At 42.0% G+C, this 21668-nt stretch overlaps 1 protein-coding gene across 1 annotated transcript in view; it reads left to right on the forward strand.

Moving 5' to 3' along the window:
* The window catches only part of LOC102200958 (crumbs cell polarity complex component 2), a 28741-nt gene extending 8380 nt beyond the window's left edge, over window positions 1–20361 (forward strand). The window contains exons 2-13 of the mRNA XM_005733604.1: window positions 1429–2124; window positions 2935–3130; window positions 5124–5263; window positions 6103–6288; window positions 6385–6498; window positions 9289–10224; window positions 11314–11855; window positions 12263–12428; window positions 14540–15401; window positions 18258–18374; window positions 18527–18653; window positions 18866–20361. Coding sequence (XP_005733661.1) covers window positions 1429–2124; window positions 2935–3130; window positions 5124–5263; window positions 6103–6288; window positions 6385–6498; window positions 9289–10224; window positions 11314–11855; window positions 12263–12428; window positions 14540–15401; window positions 18258–18374; window positions 18527–18653; window positions 18866–19087 — 4304 coding nt within the window. The 3' untranslated portion in view covers window positions 19088–20361. The remainder of the gene's footprint in view (window positions 1–1428; window positions 2125–2934; window positions 3131–5123; window positions 5264–6102; window positions 6289–6384; window positions 6499–9288; window positions 10225–11313; window positions 11856–12262; window positions 12429–14539; window positions 15402–18257; window positions 18375–18526; window positions 18654–18865) is intronic.
* The last annotated feature ends 1307 nt before the right edge of the window (window positions 20362–21668 follow it).

Here is a 21668-nt window from a genome sequence, read left to right on the forward strand (position 1 = left end):
ATTCTTTGTTTTTTAAGAGTCTCCACGTTGGATTATCGGCCTCAGCGTTGTATTCGGTCGACTCCTTCACTACAGCCATTAATCTTCAGTCTCATTCTCTTTCCTCCTGTTTCCAGTCATCATAAGTGTGATTATTGGTCATAAGTGAGCATGCTGGGGCTTATTATCAACTATGAAATTAAAACAGAGGAAACAAACAATGCAGCACTTCTCAGGCTTGGAAAGCAGAAAGGTGGTGCATGGAGATGTGAGACACTCATGTGAGGAGGAAGTAAGAGCAGATAAAGAAGGTGATAGCAAATGCATGTGAGAGGAACTGGGGGTGTTAAAGTGGATACAGTGGGAAATGAGGACTGTAGGTGTTGCAGGGAAGATATAAACAGATTGTTACTGGGAGGTTGTTAGCAGTGGGACACAGTGGCTGCCATTTTATTGGGGTGGTTTTATTCAAAACATCTTACAGTAATTCCATAAATTTGTGAGTGTAGATGTCAGTAGTGAAAATCCAACACTTTGTTGGGGAGGAAGGAGAGGGAGGTGTCACAACGGGCTTTCTTGACATACAGGTGTTTCTTCTGCTTTAGGGGTGATAAAGAGTAATTTTACAGCTAGACCGGAACTTTGGAAGAGCCTATTATAATGCAAGGTTCAACATATAAAATGACTTCTCGGGTCATTTGCAGTGCCCACATTTGTTCTTGTCATTGCGTATACAGGCTGAGGTTAAATGAACATCTCTGCAGGATGCTTCGTACATTTGGAGACGGGGTGAGTCTCATTTGCACCTCAAAGGTGAATCCTTCCTGCAGCTACACCTGCGGAAAATGTAGAAAGATCAGTTAACCTGACAAACATTTCCATGCTCCAGTAAATGATCCATGTGGTATTTATCATAATTATCTATAGTTTTATCAGATAAATTCAAATAAATGAAATTACACACAAAAAATACATAAATAAACTACTATTCATTTTTACTAATTGTTAGAAATATATGTGAACAATATCTTTATAGTTTTTGTAAAGTTTCAAAATGGTTACTAAATGCTGCGTAGTGTGGACATCCATTATGTTGACTAGTGTTTATAATACGTGCTTTAAAGACTGTGTTAATATAACAGGGGCCTCAATAAATCACAACACTGTGAAACGAGCTGCTTCACTCATCGCTTGGCTTCGTTTGTCTCACTTTGGTTTAGTTACTAAAACTACTGAGGATGGTAAATGTTGCCGTTTGGGTTAAAGTGATGAGCTGGGACAAACACTAACGCCACGACGTGCAACGCTAACAGAGACTTTATATGTTTGCAAATTGGACTAAACAGCCCTTCTAAGAGCTGAGTTAGTGAAGAAACCTCTATCACAAAGTGACAGTAAAGAAACATGATTTTATGTGTTCTTAACAGGAAGTTTGTCTTTCATTTCCAGGCCTGCTGTGCACAGCAGCAGAAGATGTGTGCTTATCGTCTCCTTGCAACAACGGCGGCTCTTGTTTTGACCACTTTGGCGACTACGTGTGCCTTTGCCCCAAAGAACCAGTGTGGTACACAGGTAAAAACTGTGAGGACCTGTATGATGCCTGCATCGATGCAACTTGCAGCAATTGCACAAGCAAACCTGGAACTGGCAAGTACAGCTGCCTCTGCCCGGGTGGTTTCGCAGGGCTCAATTGCACCCAGGGTGTTGATGAATGTCAGAGTAACCCCTGCCAGGGTAATAAGTCCTACTGTGTCGATGGAGTCAATGGCTATTCTTGCCACTGTCCAATTGGTTTTGGTGGTGAGCACTGCCAGGATAATGTGACCAAATGTTCAGAGGAAACATGCCAGAACGGTGGCACCTGTACGGACATCCCTGACACTGGGCACCTGTGCCAGTGTGCTGCAGGATACCAGGGGACAAACTGTGAGGAGAACGTAGACGAGTGCCAGTCGGAGCCCTGCCAGAATGGAGCCATCTGTAAAGATGGAGTGAATGCATACCAGTGTTTCTGTGTGCCAGGATTTCAAGGCTCCCGCTGTCATTTGGACATCGACGAGTGTGCCTCCCGACCCTGTCAGAATAATGGCACGTGTTGGGATGAGGTAGATCACTACAGGTGTGACTGTGCTCCAGGCTATAAAGGTGAGCAGGTATTTGAAGCAGGTCGTGTTTACGACAGGCAGAGCAGCATAGTCCAGGAACTGTAAGGAACCGAGCTTCATATCAACATATTTTAAATTTACAGCTTTAACTGGCTGTTCTAGGTTTAGAATACTTTCCCAAATAAGTCCAATAAGATTTAATTTAACAGTAGCAGTGTATAGTCTGTAATTCATACCTCTTTAAATAACCTTTGTCACTCCCAGCAAACATGTAGGTGTAACATAGAGCAGGTACTGTTTAATCATTGTGTCAGATGGGAGAACAAGTTGATGTGGACAACAGGAAATTCTCAGGTTTCAGATTATTGATTTGCTCCAAGCATATCGCTCAACAAAAATAAGTTATATTTAAAATTGGTAAGTCATGCGTAAACATTCCTCAGTAACCCACAAAAGGATGCTGGGCTGGTAGAAATACGAGGCAGTGGTACAGGCAGCTGCAGTTTTGAGACTGCAGAGCTAAAAAGAGCTTAATCGGGAGGGTATATTTTGGAATATGATGTAAAGAGAACATTGTGTATATCACAGTGTGACACAGTGTGAATCAGGTAGCTGGCATTGTTTAGTTTAATGTAGTTTGTACCACATGACAGTGGCAGCTAAAGATGATCTCTTGAAACTCTGCAAAATAATTCCAGTGAGTAACCCCGAGATAGCTGTCTGTCCTCAAACTGCTAATCCTACATCTGATTATTTCAAATGTGAAATGTGATCATTGTGGACATATATGACAATGCATCGCCAAATCTCATGCGCTGGCCTTCTGCCATCCCGGCTGTGTCCTCTGCAGGGATTAACTGCGAGGTGGAGATCGATGAGTGTGAGGTTCGTCCCTGTCAAAATGGCGCCACCTGCCGAGATCATGTTGCCATGTACTCGTGTGAGTGCGTGGCTGGGTTCCAGGGGCAAGACTGCGAAGTCGACATTGATGAATGTGCCAGCTGGCCCTGTCTAAATACAGGAAAATGCATAGACGGTGTGAACAGGTAGTATTTCTTTCAATATACTGAATATACCCTGGATGTCATTAATGTGCCCCATATGGAAAAGAAATAGAATAAACTTTTAAAAGACTTGCATCAGATGTGGCCTTCTTCATATAGTGACTCATGTAAGGCTGATATGATTCACTCATGAAAGTGGCCACTTTCTCATTACTTCCATATATTGTTTTAGTAAGTATCCATATACAAGTTTTATTTATATCATTTTTCAAGGGATCTTGATTTTCATACAAGTTTCACACAAGACAGATACAAACTTTATAAGACCTATAAATATATTCTCCATACGAGGCTGTTTCCCTAAACTTAAACTTGAACCATATCTTCATGCTAGAATTGAATGATTAGAGTCGGGGGTGGGGGTGTCCCTGACATGCCAAATCTTTCTACATGTAAAAAATGTAACCCTCATAGTTTACTGTGCAAACGAGCTGTTTGAAGAAGGAAATACAACAGATTCAAAGCATCAAAAGATAAAAACCAAAGTAAAACTTTAGCAAATCAAACTGTTTTGATATGTAGTGAAATAATTATTCGTTGTTTTTCAAACTGACAGCATTTTGTACTGTTGAAATGCATCACCTGTGTCTGAAGATAAAAACCTGTGTAGTACAATCATGTAGTACATATAAGTAGTAGTACATCAAATAGAAGGAATTCATCAGTGCAACAACACGACTCATAATCCTCATAATCCTCATAATCACTGTAATCAAACCTTATAATTTAGCAGGATAAAGGTAATGAGCAGAATATTTAACAGTCAGGTGGACTGAAAAACAGAAGATAATCGGTGTTAGGAAGAGACTAGTGTACACTAACATACAGGTGCACTGTGCCAGGCTGTGTTGTGTCTGCCCAGGACTGCACGGCAGACATTAAAGTTGATCAAGGACAGGAATGAATCCTCTTACTGTCTGTCACGGTCATAGTCCTCACACAGCTGTAGGTGCTGTGAATGCCTGGGACAGTAAAATGTATTTTAACAGCATTTAACAGAAGATAAAGGATGTAGTAGTTTCACATTATAAGCATCAGTATGCAAATCTTACACTGAGTCAGAATCAAATGAGTAAACATCATTTAGAAACAAAATCGTAGAAAAATCATTATTTGAATTAATTGATTTTTTGATGAGAAGCTGCTTTACTGGCCTGTACTTAAGTTGCATTTAGCATCACAAGTACATGTTTATTATTTGTTTACAGCTGCAACCATTATTTTGTCAGTGTAATAAAAAAAGGAATTTTCTTACAGCTGAAAAAAGCGGATTTATAAGAAATCACGTCAGTGGCTTTGATACTAAAACTCTTTGATCTGTCTGCATTTGTAGTATTATTCAAGTAGAATTATTATGAATTACACAACAAAACATTGTTTCCATTTGTATATTTTTTGTAAAAAAAAAAAAAAAAAAATAAATCAAAACATAACATTTCATTGTTTCAGCTGGTCACATGTGAGGATGCACTTTTAAAAATTAAATCTTTTACAATTTCACTGATATTTGTGTTTTGTGTACAATGTTGAGGTCAAGCGGAGATAACAAGATACTTGGAGCCCAGTGGAAGTTTTCATCTTAACCTCCTAAGACCCAAACTCTTCCATGGCAGCATCTTTAATTTCTCTTTGTTTTTTGGGTTGATTGGAACCTGATGAATGTAAAAACAAAGAATTACAACATTTTTCTTAACCTGGTTTTTGTTTCTGAGAAAAATCAGATCCAGATTTGAGGACATTGGTTTTAAACTTGGATCGAACAGTGGCAGTGTAAAGTCCTTGTAAGTGGATATCAGGCCCTTGTAGAGCAAAATGTATTTTGGTCTAAACACCCCAAAATGTGATGCCACACACAGACAGCAGGAGGTTAAAATGCACTCTATGTCAACCAGCTACAACAGTGCAACAGTAATCTAATGTGTAGTATGATAGACATGCTCAATCAGTCTAAGACTGCCTATCTTGTCTCTTCTAGTTATGTCTGTGACTGTGAGGGGACAGGCTTTGTGGGCGACTACTGTGAAGAGGATATTCCTGAATGTGCTTCTGACCCCTGCCAGAACGGAGCCACGTGTTTGGAGGGGACCAATCAGTACAAGTGCCTGTGTTGGCCAGGTACGCTGTGGTTCAAGTCTAAACCACCTCTCACCATGGTTTAGGGCTTGTGTTATATAACTACTCACCAAAAATGCTAAAAAGTGAAAAAAAGAAAAGCTGCGGGGTTTCCCATGCATGAATCACACTGAACAAAGCAGTTAAGGACTCTTGAGTCTGAGGGCATAAAGAGCAGAGCCACCATTCAAAAGCAGGGACATTCTTTAATGTAGGAGGACGTACAAAGATGCAGACGCAGGCTGAAGATGAGAAAAGCTAAGCTGTGTTTAGCAGGTGTCCCGGAGTCTGATTATTTACACTAATTTAAAGACTTTTAAAAATCACATGAATTATTAAAAAAAACTGTGCCCCCATCGTTTGAAGGTCAAACTATCCAACGAACGGTAAACATGCTGTTGTGTTGGAAGCATCACATCAGCTTCTGAACAACAAATTCAGAGATTAGTTCTAACTTTGCATTGCTCAGCACACTAAAACACTGACATGCTGGCGCCGTTTTCTGCTTTGATTGCTCAGAAACAATCAATCTAATGGAAGGAGGTTAAAGTGGAAACGATGTCCTGCTAAAGAAAGAAACAGTAGTTCTGGGGAGTAACTAAAGAAACTGCTTTAGAAAAGGGGGGCTTGAATATTTCAGTAAAATGTTTATTTTGGTTACATTTGATCCTCCTCAGAAAGTATTTTTTAATATATTTAATATTTGAATATTTCTTATTTTGTAGTTATTGTAGGACTGAGGCAATATAGCATGATGTTCTTACCACCATGTAAGTATGTTGACAGACTGAGTATTATTATAAGAATAAGTATATAATGTATTTGTGTTTATGTGCAAGCAGGTTACGAGGGAGACGACTGCCAGGTGGATATAGATGAGTGTGAGCAGCATCCCTGTCACAATGGGGGAAAGTGTTTTCAACGCTCAGATGTCGTGAACTACAGAAAGCTTCCTGAACTCAGCACTGCTGACTTCAGTTATGATGTGGCCGCCGGCTTCATCTGTCATTGTCTGCCAGGATTCATTGGTAAACCAGACAAAAACCACTTGAGTTTCTCTGCATGTGCCTCGTTGATGTGAAGGTGACGTGGATATAAATATCACTGATATAATCCTCTTGCAGGAGACGACTGCTCTGTTAATGTGGACGAGTGTGAGTCTGCTCCATGTCAGCATGGAGGAAGCTGCCAGGACCTCGTCAACTCTTATCAGTGTGTCTGTCCAGATGGCTTTACAGGTAGGAGACACCTCTTATCAGCTATTTAATTTTACCCCCTAACAAGTTCTCTTCCTTCAGTGTCACAAAGTAGAGGCTGTTATATAATCTACCAGGACAGATGATATAGAATCAGTGATGTAGCCTGATCTGGTGTCACAGTGGTGAAGTGTGTGCTGAGCCTTGCCTGCACTAAAAAATCACCGTCAGCTGGAGCAGAAACGACAGTATCTCTTTAAAAAACTCTTTATTTCCTTTTAAATATTTCTGTTTTTTTTACCTCAAGGTCCTCGTTTGTGTGACAATTTGAACTAAACAGTTCAAATTGAACATTTTCATTAGGAGTCAGTGTAGATGGATTACCTAAGAACCTGCTATGCCAAACAAAAGTGCTTCCAAACTACTGAAAACAAACTGACCCACATCACTAATCTGGAAGCCCAGAAATCTGTTCTGGAAGTGATGAGTTCAGCCGAAGGCTCTCATCAAGAAAATCAGAGCGTATTTGCTAACAAAATGATGACAGTAGAGGAAAGGAGTGGATGAGAGCGCACATGATATAGAGAAGCATAGCTGAAAACAACAGAGCCAATAGAAGGTGCCATATGTCAGGCATTAAATGTGGGTCTCCTAAGAAACTTGTCAGGAGGGGGGGGGATTACAGCAAAGCTGCTTAGTAGCCTAATTAAAGTCCAATGAATAAAGGACAATAAACAAGGACCTTATCCAAATGATACATATGTCATGTGTCTTCCATCCTGCACTATATCCAGGAGCAGGTGTACTTAGAACAGCACAATGATGCACAAGGAAACTCTTATTTTGTAGAATCTGAAGATTATATCAAACATGTTATGCGTATACTTTTCCTTGGTGTGCCGGGTTTTTCATGCTTCTTGCAACACTTAATGTTCTTTTGGTTCTTCCCTGAATTTAGACTCTTCCTTCTTTTGAACTGGGATGCTAGATCATCTGTTGAAGGACTTCTTATTTTTGTAGTGGTTGAAAATGACTGTGGCTGAAATAATGGTCCATCCTATACTTGTTCCCAGCATGTCAAGTACTGCTATTTTGTCAAAGCCCCTGGTATCTCAGACAGTATCCTGGCTGGCTGTGGTTCAGAAGGTAGAGCAGGGCGTCTGCTAATTGGATCTCCTTGGGCAAGATACTGAACTCCAAGTTGCTCCTGATGTGTTCATTGGAGTGTGAATGTTGGCTAGAAAGCACTTACATGGATGAATAGGACATGTATAAAGCTCTTAGAGTGCTTAGGTAGAAACGTGCTACATGCATATGTTCTTTGTTGCAAGTTAAGAGGTGCAGGACTAACTGATGAATCATTTTTTCCAAATCTTTAGCAATTATAGGAGAAAATGTTGACATAGAGACATTTTTATATATTTAATAAAGCTTAGAAATGTAAAAATCAAATATCTGTTACATGACAAAAATGTACAAATAAAATAATTTTTACATATCACAGTAATTTGACCACCGCTCCTGTTTTTACTGGTGCAGTGTTCAAAACTATAGTGACTGCAGCGGGTGATTATTCGATCAGCTCTTCATTATGCTGTGAGTGTCATCAATCCAGCTTTCAGTCAGAAGCACGTGCAGTTCATTGCTACTAATGATTTCGCTGTGGATTTAATTCATACAAGAGCAGAGGGTCTAAACAAAATGAAATATAGACATATATTGTATATATTATTATATAGTCCGGTGCTTTTCAAACCTGGCCCACACACCTTAAACACTGAACATGCAGCACCTCCTGCTGGCTCTTTCCAGGAAGTACTTGGCACTGGTGAGTAACTACAAACCAGCTCATGGAGCAAGGAGGGGACTGCAGCTCAGCATTCCTGTTGTCATACACTGACAGGAGCCAGCTGGAGGCTGGGAGCTAATCGCTTTGATAGGACTGAGCTGCAGATAGGAGTAGGAGTATAGGGTGTGAGTGAGGAAGAAGGAGGAGGAAGAAGGGAGGGAGGAATTCACAGACTGATGGAGGAGGGAGAAAAAAGGCAGAAGGAAAGGTGGGCAGGGCTGGTGTAATCACTTCTGCCTGTCTGCCTGGTACAGAGTAGAGAAGAGGAGGCACCTCTGGTTTATGTGTGTGCGTATGTTAGAGAGAGAAAGGACTTGGTTATGTCACTTCACTCATCCAGTGTGAGCTGTGTGTCGTCCAGTGTCTCAGTGGGTCATGGAAGAAAAGAGGCTGGTGCTGCTGCTGTGCTGCTGCTGTGGGCCCTGGTGGGTAACAGGTATGATGCAGCACTCTTTGATTGCATAGAAGAGATTTGCATAGAGTTGCAAGGTTTTTATGAGAGTGGCGCATTGGCAGCCTGAAGGAGCAGCTTTAGGACACCTCGGGTTTAGAGTGTTTCAGAGGACTAGGTTAATGCAAGTTGACTGCTGCTGTTGAGAGTTAACGTTGAACAGAGTTTGACAAGCGCTGACCACCGATCACACACAGGGTGTGTCATACACAGCTAACAAATGCAATATTTAAAGGTTCAGTTGGTGCAGTCAACAAGACAGTCACTAAGTTAATTGTGTTAGGGAGACTGAAGATCCTATTGTTGTCTAATTGTGAAATTAACAGCTATTTCCTCAGGTCATTTCCTCATCTGTTAATCGCAGAAAGCTCATCCCTTGTCTTCATCTACACGTGTGCTTCACTGACTTGATATCTAAGAGATGTTGTAGTGAAAATATGATCCATGTGAATGTATTTTAGCATGGCAAAGTTGGACGAGTGTTGCTGGAGTAAGTTGCAGTGACACTAAATGTCAGTGTCTCCTCGTGCAGGTGTACACTGTGAGGTAGACATCAACGAGTGTGACAGTAATCCTTGCAAGAACGGCGCCACCTGCGAAGATGCTGCCAATTCCTACAGGTGTCACTGCCCTGTGCTGGAGCCCGTCCATGAGCCCTGGGGGGGGCCAGACTGCGACGTCAGGCTCGTCGGCTGCCGGCAGCACCAGTGCCAGCACGGAGCTGGCTGCGTCCCTGTTTTGATCAAGAATGGTGAGCACGGCTACACCTGTGTGTGTCCTGCTGGCTGGACAGGAGATCACTGCAATACCTCCACCACCTTCTCCTTCAACTCAGAGGGTTACGTCCATATGCAGTTGCCTGTTTTCAAGAACAAGACGAAGCCAAATGTTCTACACATGCAGCTTCGATTCAGGAGTACTCTTCCTGACATGGTGCTCTACTACCGGGGCACCGTGGAGAACTTTGTCTCTCTCGAGCTTGTCAAAGGCTCCCTCCAAGCAAAGGTAAAATCAGGGAAGCTACTGTGGGCCAATTACCCAGGCCCAGTCAATGATGGAGAATGGCACACGGTAACCGTGACCATGGATGAGAGATTGGTTCTGGCTGTAAAAGGACCCGGCTGTGAGGAAGGATGCCAAGTAAAGAACGAGGGTCGAAACCATCTGATCTTCCTCCAATCCAGCTCCTTCCAACAGCTGTATATAGGAGGGGCACCACAGAAATATGTGGGCAACTTGTCCAGTGGAAAGGCATTCATCGGCTGCATGGAAGACTTTCAAGTTGACTATAAGCTGCTGCTGCCTCAAGATCTCATCAGGGAGGAGAATTCGGGCTTGGAACTGGGATGTACCAAACCAGACTGGTGTGGTGAGGACCCATGCATGCAGCGTGGACAGTGTGTGGATATGTGGGTCGGTGCCAGCTGTCAGTGCCATCGACCGTACTATGGAGAAAACTGTGGAAAAGGTAGGAGTAAACATCTCACCTCTGCTTCGACTGAAAAAAAGGGTTTTCTGGACAAATTAACAGAACAGGGAAAAACTTCTTAGGTTTAGTAACTCAACACACAAAATCCCAGGTGTCCTAGTTATGGTTAGAGTCACAGCTCTCCCTTTATTTGGAAATTTTACCTGTTGGTTATAACTATGAACTGCGAGGTCACAAAAAGAGACTTGATTCAAATGTTACATCTTCTTAAAATGCAACCTTAACACAACACCATCTGTAAACATGGTTTGATCTAGTGCATGTTAAGAGGTTACAAGTAACAGCTTTAATGCTTTAATGCTAGCTGCATCTGCGTCAACAGCCATATGTTATAAGAAGCAGATATTCCAGTCAAACCAGAAGCACTGAAAAGTGACTCCAGGGTTATATTAAGCAAAATCACCTCTTACCAGCTAAGAGTAATTTCCACCAAAACTAGAATTGCAAGAGGGAAAAAGTCTTGAAAATGGTTTCTCATTGTTCAAAGTAGGTTCTGTTTGAGGGGATTGTTGTTGTTGTAAAATTACACTAAAGAAATAAAAGAAAATTGAATGAAATTGTTTCAAAAATACTGAGTACAGAATGTAAAGTAATAAAATAATAGAAAAAGTAATAAAAGTAAAGTAATAAAAAAGCAGAAAATGACCCAAAATGCATCAGTTAAAAACTGAGTAACACCTTTTTATTTGACCTTAGAGTGCAGTTGTGGTTTCTGCACAACTTGGCATTAATTTAAACTAATTTAGCCAATTACATTTAGTTTTTGAGTAAAAGAAATTACTGTTTGCTCGAGGATCTTATATGATATATCACACAAATAATCATAATGAAATTATAATATCATAAAGAAAGAATGTAATAGTAAATGCTACTGATGCTACTGAAGAGCTCACTAACCAACCTCTGCAGTCAGCCTGATTCATACATGTCACAGTGCTCGTCATTTGTTTAGTACTTAAAATCTTAATATGAAAATAAAAACTAACACATTTGCATAATAAATATAATAAAATCTAATAGTTCATGAGACAAAATACTAAAGCTCTGTCCTTCTTCCCCCTACTTCAGAGTACCCTTCCTGGACCTTTGGACATGAAAACAGCACCAGCTATTCTATGTTCAACATATCAGGAACTCACGGTGACAACTTCACCGTTTCGTTTTTTATGCGCTCTCTCAAACACAGTGGCATGCTCCTGCAGTTCCATCGAGAAGGAGACGCCTACCTGACTATCTACCTGAAAGAAGGCACTGTTGCTCTCTACAGTCCTCACACCACGCTTCTCTCAGAAGCGAGATCAGTTACTGATGGGAAAAATAATTTGGTGATTGTAAAGGTACATTGTGGCCATGTGGTTTTTCCCAAAGCGGGCAATAATCGTGCCTTAGGAAATGTGAGTGTAGAAGCCGGGGATGTGGCATATGTTGGAGGGCTCCCTGCAGGCAAGAGCACGAATGCCTGGGGTGGAAACTTCAAGGGCTGTCTGCAGGACATTCGACTGGATCACAAGCATCTGGTTGCTGAAGGTTATCCAGAGGGGATGGAGGTTTACCAGGCAAGCACTGAGGATAACCTGCTGCCAGGATGCCAAAGTGATGATACGTGCAAGGTAAAGGATGCGGTGCATCCCTGTTTAATTTCTCATGATTTACAGTTTTATTTATAATCATTTATTATGGTGATGGATTGGTAAGTACAGTCCCCTCACAGTGAGGTTTCCTGTTTGGAAACATTTCTATTTGACTACAGACAAAATGAAAATGAAATGAGAGAGATTAATATACGCTGCAAAGTTGATTTATGGGAAAATATATGGCTCTTGTATCTCATGGCAATTGCAGGACTGTCTAATAGCTTGGTTGTGATAACCCTATTATCATTCATCTGGTTGAGAATCCTGCTGATCTGTAAGTTAGCGCTCAATCCTCTTAGTAGCCTTAACCTATGCGGTCGCATCAGGTGAGAGATTTTACAAGCGATGGTCTAATCCATCCATCTGTGTTTGTCTGTGTACAGGATGAACCGTGTTTCAATGGTGGACAGTGTCAGGTAACCTGGAATGACTTCAGATGCAACTGCTCCACCAACTACCGGGGTCAGCTATGCGAGACTCGCTTGTGGTGCGTCGAAAAGCCCTGCCCCGAGGGAGTGCGCTGCATGGAGCTGCAGGATGGTTATGAGTGTGAGTAATCCCTGAGCAGTGATTGGCACTGTGTTTTTTCAAACCAGAGAGATTCAGGTTTATTTGTTTCTGCTCTTTTTCTTTTAAATCAGGAATCTTGTATTAAAGTTTTTAACATTAGATTTTTAGGAGGACGTCTCATGAGATTGACAGAGAGACTCGGTGACCTTAACAGCTCTGTAGCAGGTGCATAAACATAATGTTGCATCACATTGAAGTAGTTTTTATGGCTTTGTTACGTTCCCCCCGAAGGGGTCTAGGCATGCGAGTGAGGGGACCAGTAACAAATGAGTCCAGAACAGAATGAAAGGAAAGCAGACATAAATAAAATAGTCTTTATTTTAGATAATCTTAACATAAAGAGCCGGCAACGCCGTTTTACCAATAACACTTGGAAAAAGGAAAAAAGGTTGCAACAACAAAGAACACAACAACCAAACAAAAACACACCACGAGGAGGCACTTCCAGGGGCCCACAAGCTCACCCTGTCACTAGCAGCAGCTAGCTTTACTGCTGCCGAGGCCCACAAGCCTACACTGCTTCCACACTATAGGCTCTCTCCCAACAACTTCGACACCCAATGTGAGAACACCAGAGAAAAAACCACGCTGCTCACAGCTCATCCCCAGCTTAAATAGCCTCAGAGGTGATTGCTGACTGGATTCAGGTGGCAAACGAGGCTAACTAAGAGCAGCTGTGTCCTGGGGAGAGAGGAGAGTGAGAGAAACAGAGGGGGTAGGCGTGGCAAGAGAGGAGGAGGCGGAGAAAAACACCACGCCCACACAAGGGCAGTTTCAGGAGGCCCAGCTAGGGCCGTAACACCCCCTCCCATAAATACAAACCAGTGGTTTGTCACAGAACGTCCTACCCAACTTTTAAACATATCACTTACCATGCACCATGATAACGGTTAGGCATAGCCTCCCAAATCTGCCAAGACCTTTTCGATGGGTCCAAAACACTGAATGGGGTTGGCTCAATTCCCTCAAAATAGTGTCTCGAGTGACAGCCAGATATTTTTCGAGTCATTACACAAAGAGAGCCCAGCGGATAGCTAGAAGGCCTCACTGAAACACTTTTCAGGCGCTTCTTTGCTAGGTCATGGCGACAGGCATGCTGGTTAGCCAGAGGTGCAGGTTGGAATGGTTGTATCACACCCAATCTGTCGCACTGTAGGTCTGGACCTGAAAGATGGCTTTTACTGTGTAGCAGCACTGAAGTGGCACAGAGAGCAACATGACAATGGTTCTACAGAACTATATTGTTTAGTTATCAAGTGTTACTCTTTACTTTGTTGGTGCTACAGATAATCATTTAGCTCTTTAAAAAATCAAAATAATCTGGATATGAATTTATATAATCTTTGATATTTCTGGTTCTTTTTTGCAATTTTGTGCTTAAAAATGAATTTTGCAATTTATTTAGGTTTTTTGGAGGGAAAGCAAGAAATCCCACTGCTGATGTAGAAGACTAAAAATCTGATGTATCAAATATGATAGACTAGGTAGAGCAGATGGTACATCAGTCAGAAGGTCAGTGGATTGATCCCCGGATCCTCCAGTCCATGTGTCCAAGTCTCTTTGGACAAAATACTTGAACCCCGAGTCTGTGAAAGTTAGATAAAAGCACTTTAAGAGTGTGTGTGACTGATTGAGACTTAATCACTTAGCAGGAATCATTTTTAGTGCTCATCTAATTCCAAAAGTAATTCTTTCCTCCCATTTTTACAAAGTGTTTGCCACAGAAGACTTGCTGCATAAAGCAGGTCCCTTGATCCAGAAGGATATCTGGGCCTGGATTAGTTATTTTCTTAGCATGATGCCACTGTCTTCCAAGTTTTCTTATTTCAGTCTTACAGTGTTATTCAATACTTCCTGAGTCAAGATTCGACTCTAAAAGACGTCTAAGGTGGGCGAAGTCTCAACTCTGATCAAACTTTCATCCATATCCTTCAGGAAAGACCAACAGATAAATCAAACAATGACCTCCTTGGTGGAGGTGAAAATTAACGTGATGTCTCTGAACCAGCAGCATTTATTTTTTCAAAAATTGTTTCCTAATATTCCTGTTTGTTAGTGCCAGTAACTCTCATGACGTTTTCCCCTCACAGGTTTAACTGAAGCCATTTTCCAGGACAATTCTCTCCAGTACGTTGCCCAAAGCTCCCTGCTGAGCTCCATAACCAACATCACCATGAACGTACGAACACGGGATGAGAACGGGATCTTGCTGCGTTCTGTCAACACAACCGAGGTCTTCTGCCTGGGCCTGCTCAACTCCAGCCTGCTGGTCAAACTGGACAGTGGGGATGGTGCAGAGCTGCAGGCCTTCACGAGCGACAGGACAATCGCTGATGGGGCATGGCATCACATTCAGCTCACCATGGTTGACCCAACACAGTCAGAGTCGCGCTGGCGCCTCACCGTAGATGGACAGAGAGCTGGTGTCAGCTTTGGAACAACTGGCAACCTCAACTTTCTCAATGACACCAAAATCTGGCTGGCAGAAAAATACACAGGATGTTTAGGAGAGGTGAGGCTGGGTGGGGTCTACCTACCGCTCATAAAGGTAGCAGATCCACCTCAGATGAGCCGATTCACCAGAGTGGGTGGCCACGAGCCAAGCATTGGGTGCCGAGGTGCACCTATTTGTGATTCGCAGCCCTGTCTCAACCAGGGCGTGTGTCAGGACCAGTTTAATGAGTTTAACTGCAGCTGCACACCTGGATGGGAGGGGGAGCTGTGTGAAACAGAGATAAATGAGTGTTCTTCAACGCCTTGTGTCTACGGGACATGTAAAGACCTCCTGGCAGACTTCCAGTGTGAATGTGAGCCTGGATACAAAGGGAAAGACTGTGGGGCAGAGGTGGATAACTGTCTGGAGTTCAAGTGTGAGAATGGAGGAGACTGTGTGGAAACACAGGAAACTCACACCTGTTCGTGTCCTCCTGGCTACATTGGAAAGCGTTGCCAGTGAGTATAGCCTTCAGCTTCTCTACAGCGCATTCTTTTAACCCTTGGATGCACAACCTACCAATACCCACATTCTTCCATGAGTGGGGTCAAAAATGACCCCAAATAAAAACAAAGCGTTTTTGCAATAAACTGGGTTGTTTCTCTTCAAAATCTTTAAAATGAAGAGTTGTAACATTCTCTTATTCCAGGTATTCCTCATAAAACTGCATTTTTAATTATTTTTTCATTAATTTTAAGAAATTGCAGTTTTTGTATCACTACCTCCCCCCCCCCTCCACAAAATCAAAGCGCTTTTGCAATAATTTAAAGACATTTCTCTCATTTTGATTAAGATTATATATTTTGTTCAAACAAAAGAGAAATTTCATTTTTGACATATACATGGTTTACTTTTCATTTACATTTTAGCACTGAACAATCAGTCAATCAATCAGGTGTCAAAACATGTTTGTCCCTATGTCTGGAGGACGAAAAGAGGTCCGGAGACCATAACACAACAAAAACATCTTATCTCCTCTCACTGCGTGCAGCTGTCACAAACTACTTGCTTCTGGCTGTGATCATTGCACACAGGGGTATTGCATTTCAAACAGCAATCATTGGCTTTGCGATCTTTGTTTCTTGGACACAACTGGCACCTCTTCTTCTTCTGCTGGCCCTGTGTGCTTCTTTCCTGTGGCTGGATTGCAGCCGTTCTTTTTTCACTCCACACCTTCCCGTTGCATCAGTGATGTACGTTGTGGACATCTCTGGACCTGGAAGCCTTCATGACTGGAAGAATGTCTGGCTTGTTCTGTCGCAAAGTTTCCACAATAGTCAGAACCTTCTCAAGGAGATGCTCTGCAAGATGGTGAAGAAGTTGTCAGTGGTGATGTTGTGGCCTGTGTGTCTGAATCCACTGCACAACTGACTGTCAGTGTTTTCCCCCAGATTCTTCTGGGTGTCATCCCCTGGTTGTCTGCCTTGGTACACAATCCCATCAATTGCATATGGGATGCGTGCATCACAAACCCAGAAGATTTTTATGCCATACTTGGTGGGCTTACTCGGTTTACTGTAGAAGCTGGGTCATACCTCTGAAAGGCACAAGTTGTTCATCCACTGTGACACAATCACTGGGGATGAATTCCTACCTGCAGTTGATCAGGAACAGGTCCCATATGTAGCAGGAAGCTGCCATGTGGTCTGTTTCAGTCGGTTGGCTCTGGTCCTCTTGTCATCAAAGAGCAAGAAATGGCAAATATCTTCAAATTGACATAGTTTCCTTTTACAATGGGTTATGCAGTGGACTCCCAAAAACACATGGACGGTACAATGAAAAACAAGTTCATAAATGGAGATAATACTTACATACTGTATATGTTGCTGTGTAAAAATGACCTGGGTGGTGAGACATCAGAAGTGTAAGTGGGACGGTCGGAGTTGCTAAAAATTAAAAGCTCATAGAAGATTTCATAGGAACTGCTTGGGCTCATTTTTGACGCCACTTGTGGAAGAGTGGGGTAGTGATACAAGAACTGCAATTTTTAAAAAATAATGAAAAAGTAAATACAAATGCAAATGGCCTCATGTCCCAAACATGTTTTATGAAGAATACCTGGAATATGAATATATTACAACTTTTCATTTTAAAGATTTTGAAGAATCAAAACACGTGGGGTCAAAAACGACCCCGCGTGTGCATCTCAGGGTTAAATGTGCAAAACTGCACCAGGTAAAATTTTGCCTGGTTCTAGATTGAAATTTCTCCTGCAGTTGTTACTTTTTTATTTACATTCTTAAAGAATTTAAAATTATTCTTTCAAAGGATGATTACAGGCTGCCAGAACGTTATGCAGAGATTTATTTCAGATCGGTTTGTCAGTTGCTTTTGTTTGTTATAGCATTTATTGTATAATGCAGTGGTTCCCAAACTTTTTTCGCTAGGCCCCCCTTTGTTTTACAAGAAAATCTCATGTTTTTGTGGGAACCCCGTCAATAACGTGTCCATTATGCTAGCATTGTCCAAGCAGCCCCCCCCCCCACAATGGCTCTGCACCCCCCACTTTGGGAACCGCTGGTCTAATGTATGAACCAATATTTCATGTCTGAAAATATTAAGATAGTAAAGCAGCTAGCTCGCTGTACTTTAAGTAGCACAAAGCGGGCATTGTTTCTTTTTTTTTTAGAACCTTACTGTCTAAAGCACCTATCAAGTAAAGGCAAGCAAGATAAACCCAAGATGTTTTGATGAATCAGCTTTTATTAGCCATTCAGTACATTGCTACATCTGTTATCTAACAATTGCATTAGCACACAAGCTAGAATTAGCTACCATCAGTGTAAGTGCTCTGCCCTGCTGGCCATCGTTTACATTCCTTTTTGCGCCTGGACTCTGTCAACTGTAAAGAAGTTGCTTCTCTTCACAGCTATTCTTCATTTTCACCCACAGCTGTGTGATTTTTTTTTCTCTTTGCTGCATAAATTTGGCCTCATGTTATAACTGAAGCTCGCTTCAGGTAACACTTACCATTTAACGTTGTGTTTTATCCTTTTTTCAATATACATGTGCCCTGAAAACTATTATTTTTTACTAGAATTAAACACTCTATAAAAAATTAACAATTAGTAAACTAGGTGATCAACATGAATAATCTGCCAGTGTCATCTGAAACAAACAGAAATGCCAAACATTTGATGGTTCCAGCTTCTGAAAGACTTGTTCTTCCAGTCTGTTTTTCCAGTCCTGTGTTTTACGGAACAAAATATCCAATAACCGGAAGAGCTGATGAGCTTCAGCTACTAAAAATAATCATTAGCTGAAGCTCTGCTGTCGAAAACCTCCTTGAGAAAATGTGTTTGTGTGTCTAATAGATGGCGTTTTCCTCCTGTGGCATGCAATGCGAACACTGAGTGTCTTAACGGAGGAGTTTGTATTGGAGGCGACTCTGGGGGCAACTGTACCTGCAAGCCAGGATATGCTGGAGACAGGTAGGAGTACGACACTGCACACACTCCTCTTCCACACCCTGTACTTTTAAAAGTACATCTGAACCACATCTAAGTAGAAAGGTCAGAAGGGCACATGTGAGCTGCTGCTCTGTCAGTCAGTATTGTGCTAAAACCTTGCTGATGTGTTTCAGGTGTGAGACAGAAATAGATGAGTGTGAGTCCAGCCCTTGTCTCAATGGTGCCACCTGTCTGGACAGACTCAACCACTTCCAGTGTGTGTGTGTGTCAGGATACACTGGCACGCTTTGCGATAGCAATGTAAGTGACACACATCTCCATTCACCAAAACTAGTTGTAAGTTAATGTGCTTAGTTCTGCTCAATGGGTTTGCAGTTTGAAATGCCTTTATTTGAGTCAGGTTTCCTTTAGCTACAAGAGAAAATGATTAAACTTCCAGAGCAGTGCTTGAAATTGTGCTTCAGTCTTTATCCACACTTCAAACTAAGCTGGTCTGTGCTGTTCTCTTGCAGAAAGAGGAACAAACAGAGCGAGTTCCATGGTTGGCAGTGGCCATTCCTTTGACCACTCTATGTGTCTTACTGGCCATCCTGGTGGTGTTTTTTCTCATCATGACAGCACGAAAGAAGCGTCAATCAGAGGGCACATACAGCCCCAGCTCACAGGAGGTAGCTGGGGCCAGACTGGAAATGGGCAGCGTCCTCAAAGTGCCCCCAGAAGAGAGGCTTATCTAAGGCTTGAAGCCTTTCCTCACAGACTTACATCCAAAGGATGCATATTAAGGGCGAGAGATCAAATAGTCCTCAGTGTTATCCTTTGCACAAGGAAAGAGGTAACAAAATAATCAGTATCACATTTTCTCTCTAGAAAAACTTGTGACATTCACAACTTATAGGTGAAGACTTCAACGTGGATGCTGACAGAGGCAAACTCAGACTGTGCTGGTAGAAAGAGTTTGGTCATTCGATGTTTAGCTTTCGTTGGGTGTTGCTTTTCACACTAAATCTGTTTTTGCATAAATAAAAAGGAAAGACGAAAAAAACTGCACCACAACAAGGGCTCGGGAGTAGAGCGAGAGCACCACAGAGCCCAACACGTGGAGCTGAACTCCAAAGTGCTCAGATCCAGATCGAGTCTGAGCTTTTATGGGATGTGATCAGAAGCTAAACGGACCAAAATGTCTGCTGCTCGTCCCAGTGACAGACCCCAGGTTTTAACTGAGAGAGCCAACGTTAGGTTTTCACGCTGTGGCTGATCCGTGCATGTTGCGCACTACTTTGTTCCCCACTATTTGTGGTAGTTGTAGTTACACACTGAAGTTTTAGATTTTTCTGGAGCCAGACGTCATTTTTATATCCGTCATGTCTTTTGCCATATTGGGTTTTCCTTTCTTTCCTTCCACAGTGAAGCTTTTTTGTCTGAAAGAATGCATTTTGAATTAAATTACCTTGATGTTAAATTTCTAATTCAAGAATGCTGCCAGGGATTCCACTTGCCTAATATAAACGATGTCCCACTGGAAAAGAGCATTGTTAACGTTTTAAAATCAGTCAGGTTACGAGCGGCTCAACTACAGTCAGGCGTTGGGTATTGGCTAAGTTGATATATATGCAATTTTTCCAATTTAAAAATAATGAAAACGCTATTAACAAACAAACAAACAAAAACTGCAATGCCAAAGGATTTGATGAGACTTCGTCGTAGTTTTTCAGAAAACAAAACCCAAACATAACTCTAACCCTCACCTTAGTTGTGTTGCTGGTGACCTGGTGGATGTTAAGAGGTTAAAGTACAATGCAGTATTACTCACGGAGCACATCTGGCTCGGGTTTGTGTGAATAAAACAGTACAGAAAGTTCCAACACGTAACACACCGACGCTACGTGACAAATCCTCGGCATGTTCAGAGGCATGAGAGCCGTTTGGAATGAATCTCTACATGTCAATGTGTTTTACATTCTGACCATGAATCACTTTAGAAAACACTGTCTGATAGGGTTAGGCTTAGAGCAGGGGTGGGCAATCTCAGTCCACGAGGGCCGGTGTCCTGCAGGTTTTAGATCTCACCTTGGGTCAACACACCTGAATCACATGATTAGTTCGTTACCAGGCCTCTGGAGAACTTCAGGACATGTTGAGGAGCTAATTTAGCCATTTAAATCAGCTGTGTTGGTTCAAGAACACATCTAAAACCTGCAGGGACACCGGCCCTCGTGGACTGAGATTGCCCACCCCTGGGTTAGATCCTCTGCTCTAAGCGTGTGTGAGCGCCGCGAGCGGCATTCTGTTGGATTCAAGAATTTCACGCTACATTGAGACACCTCGGTCAGATCGTCAGTCTGTTACGCGTTGGGAATGAGAATCTCTTGAAAGTTTGTGTGATGGAAAATGAGATCAGAACTCTAAACGGAGCGTTTGGCGAGACGTCGCTGTGGCGAGACGTCGCTGTGGCGAGACGTCGCTGTGGCGAGACGTCGCTGTGGCCTAAGTAGGAGGAAAAAACTAACTGCTGTATTATATTGTCAATGTGCACTGTATGACTCCACACAGTCAACCACACCATCCATTCTTTATTATTGAGTAATTATAATGTTATTGTTGTTTGCATGTCTCTATGCTGTGTTTACTTTGCTGCAAAAGTTGAAACCACTGAATTTGTTTTTATGTTTGTTTATTTTGATGTATTTTTCGTGTCAGAGCGTTTTGTTGTAGAAATGTTACTGCTGTAGTCCGAAGAGGTCACACCTGTATTTGTGGACGTGAATACACAAAGGAAACACACACATACCATTATTACATGTTTATACATTCCAGTGTTTATCCACTGTGGCCAACGACCAATCATTTCGCTTAATTTCAGCCTGTTGTTTTATATTGTTTCATAAATACTGATCAGACTGAATTTGACTTTGAGAGTAATGTAAAGAATTCCTCATTCAAGTTAACATTTACAGGGAAATTTGAAAGTCTGTGCATTTGTAGTCCTGTTCACCTGCTCGCTTGCCTTTTACTCTGTATTCACCAGTGCTGCTGACCTTTACAGTTAATGGATGGTGCAGAGGTCATACACTCATGTAAAACTTTAAAAATCATGGAAAAACACAAACAAGTGACAAACAAGTGACAGCTGAATATTGTGAATGTTTCATGTTTGAAGTTTACATTGATTTTGTTTCATCCAGCCAATTACATCTGCCCTAATACAGATCGGTGGCCAAAAGTAAATTCATATCCGTTTCTGTTTTATTGGGTTAGTGAGGTGCCGGATTTCCACTGAGGAGCAAAGCTGCTGTTCTACTCGAGACAGTTCTTAAG

Source organism: Pundamilia nyererei, unplaced genomic scaffold, assembly GCF_000239375.1.
Source record: "Pundamilia nyererei isolate P.nyererei 1_Seehausen unplaced genomic scaffold, PunNye1.0 scaffold00053, whole genome shotgun sequence".
NCBI lineage: Eukaryota > Metazoa > Chordata > Actinopteri > Cichliformes > Cichlidae > Pundamilia > Pundamilia nyererei.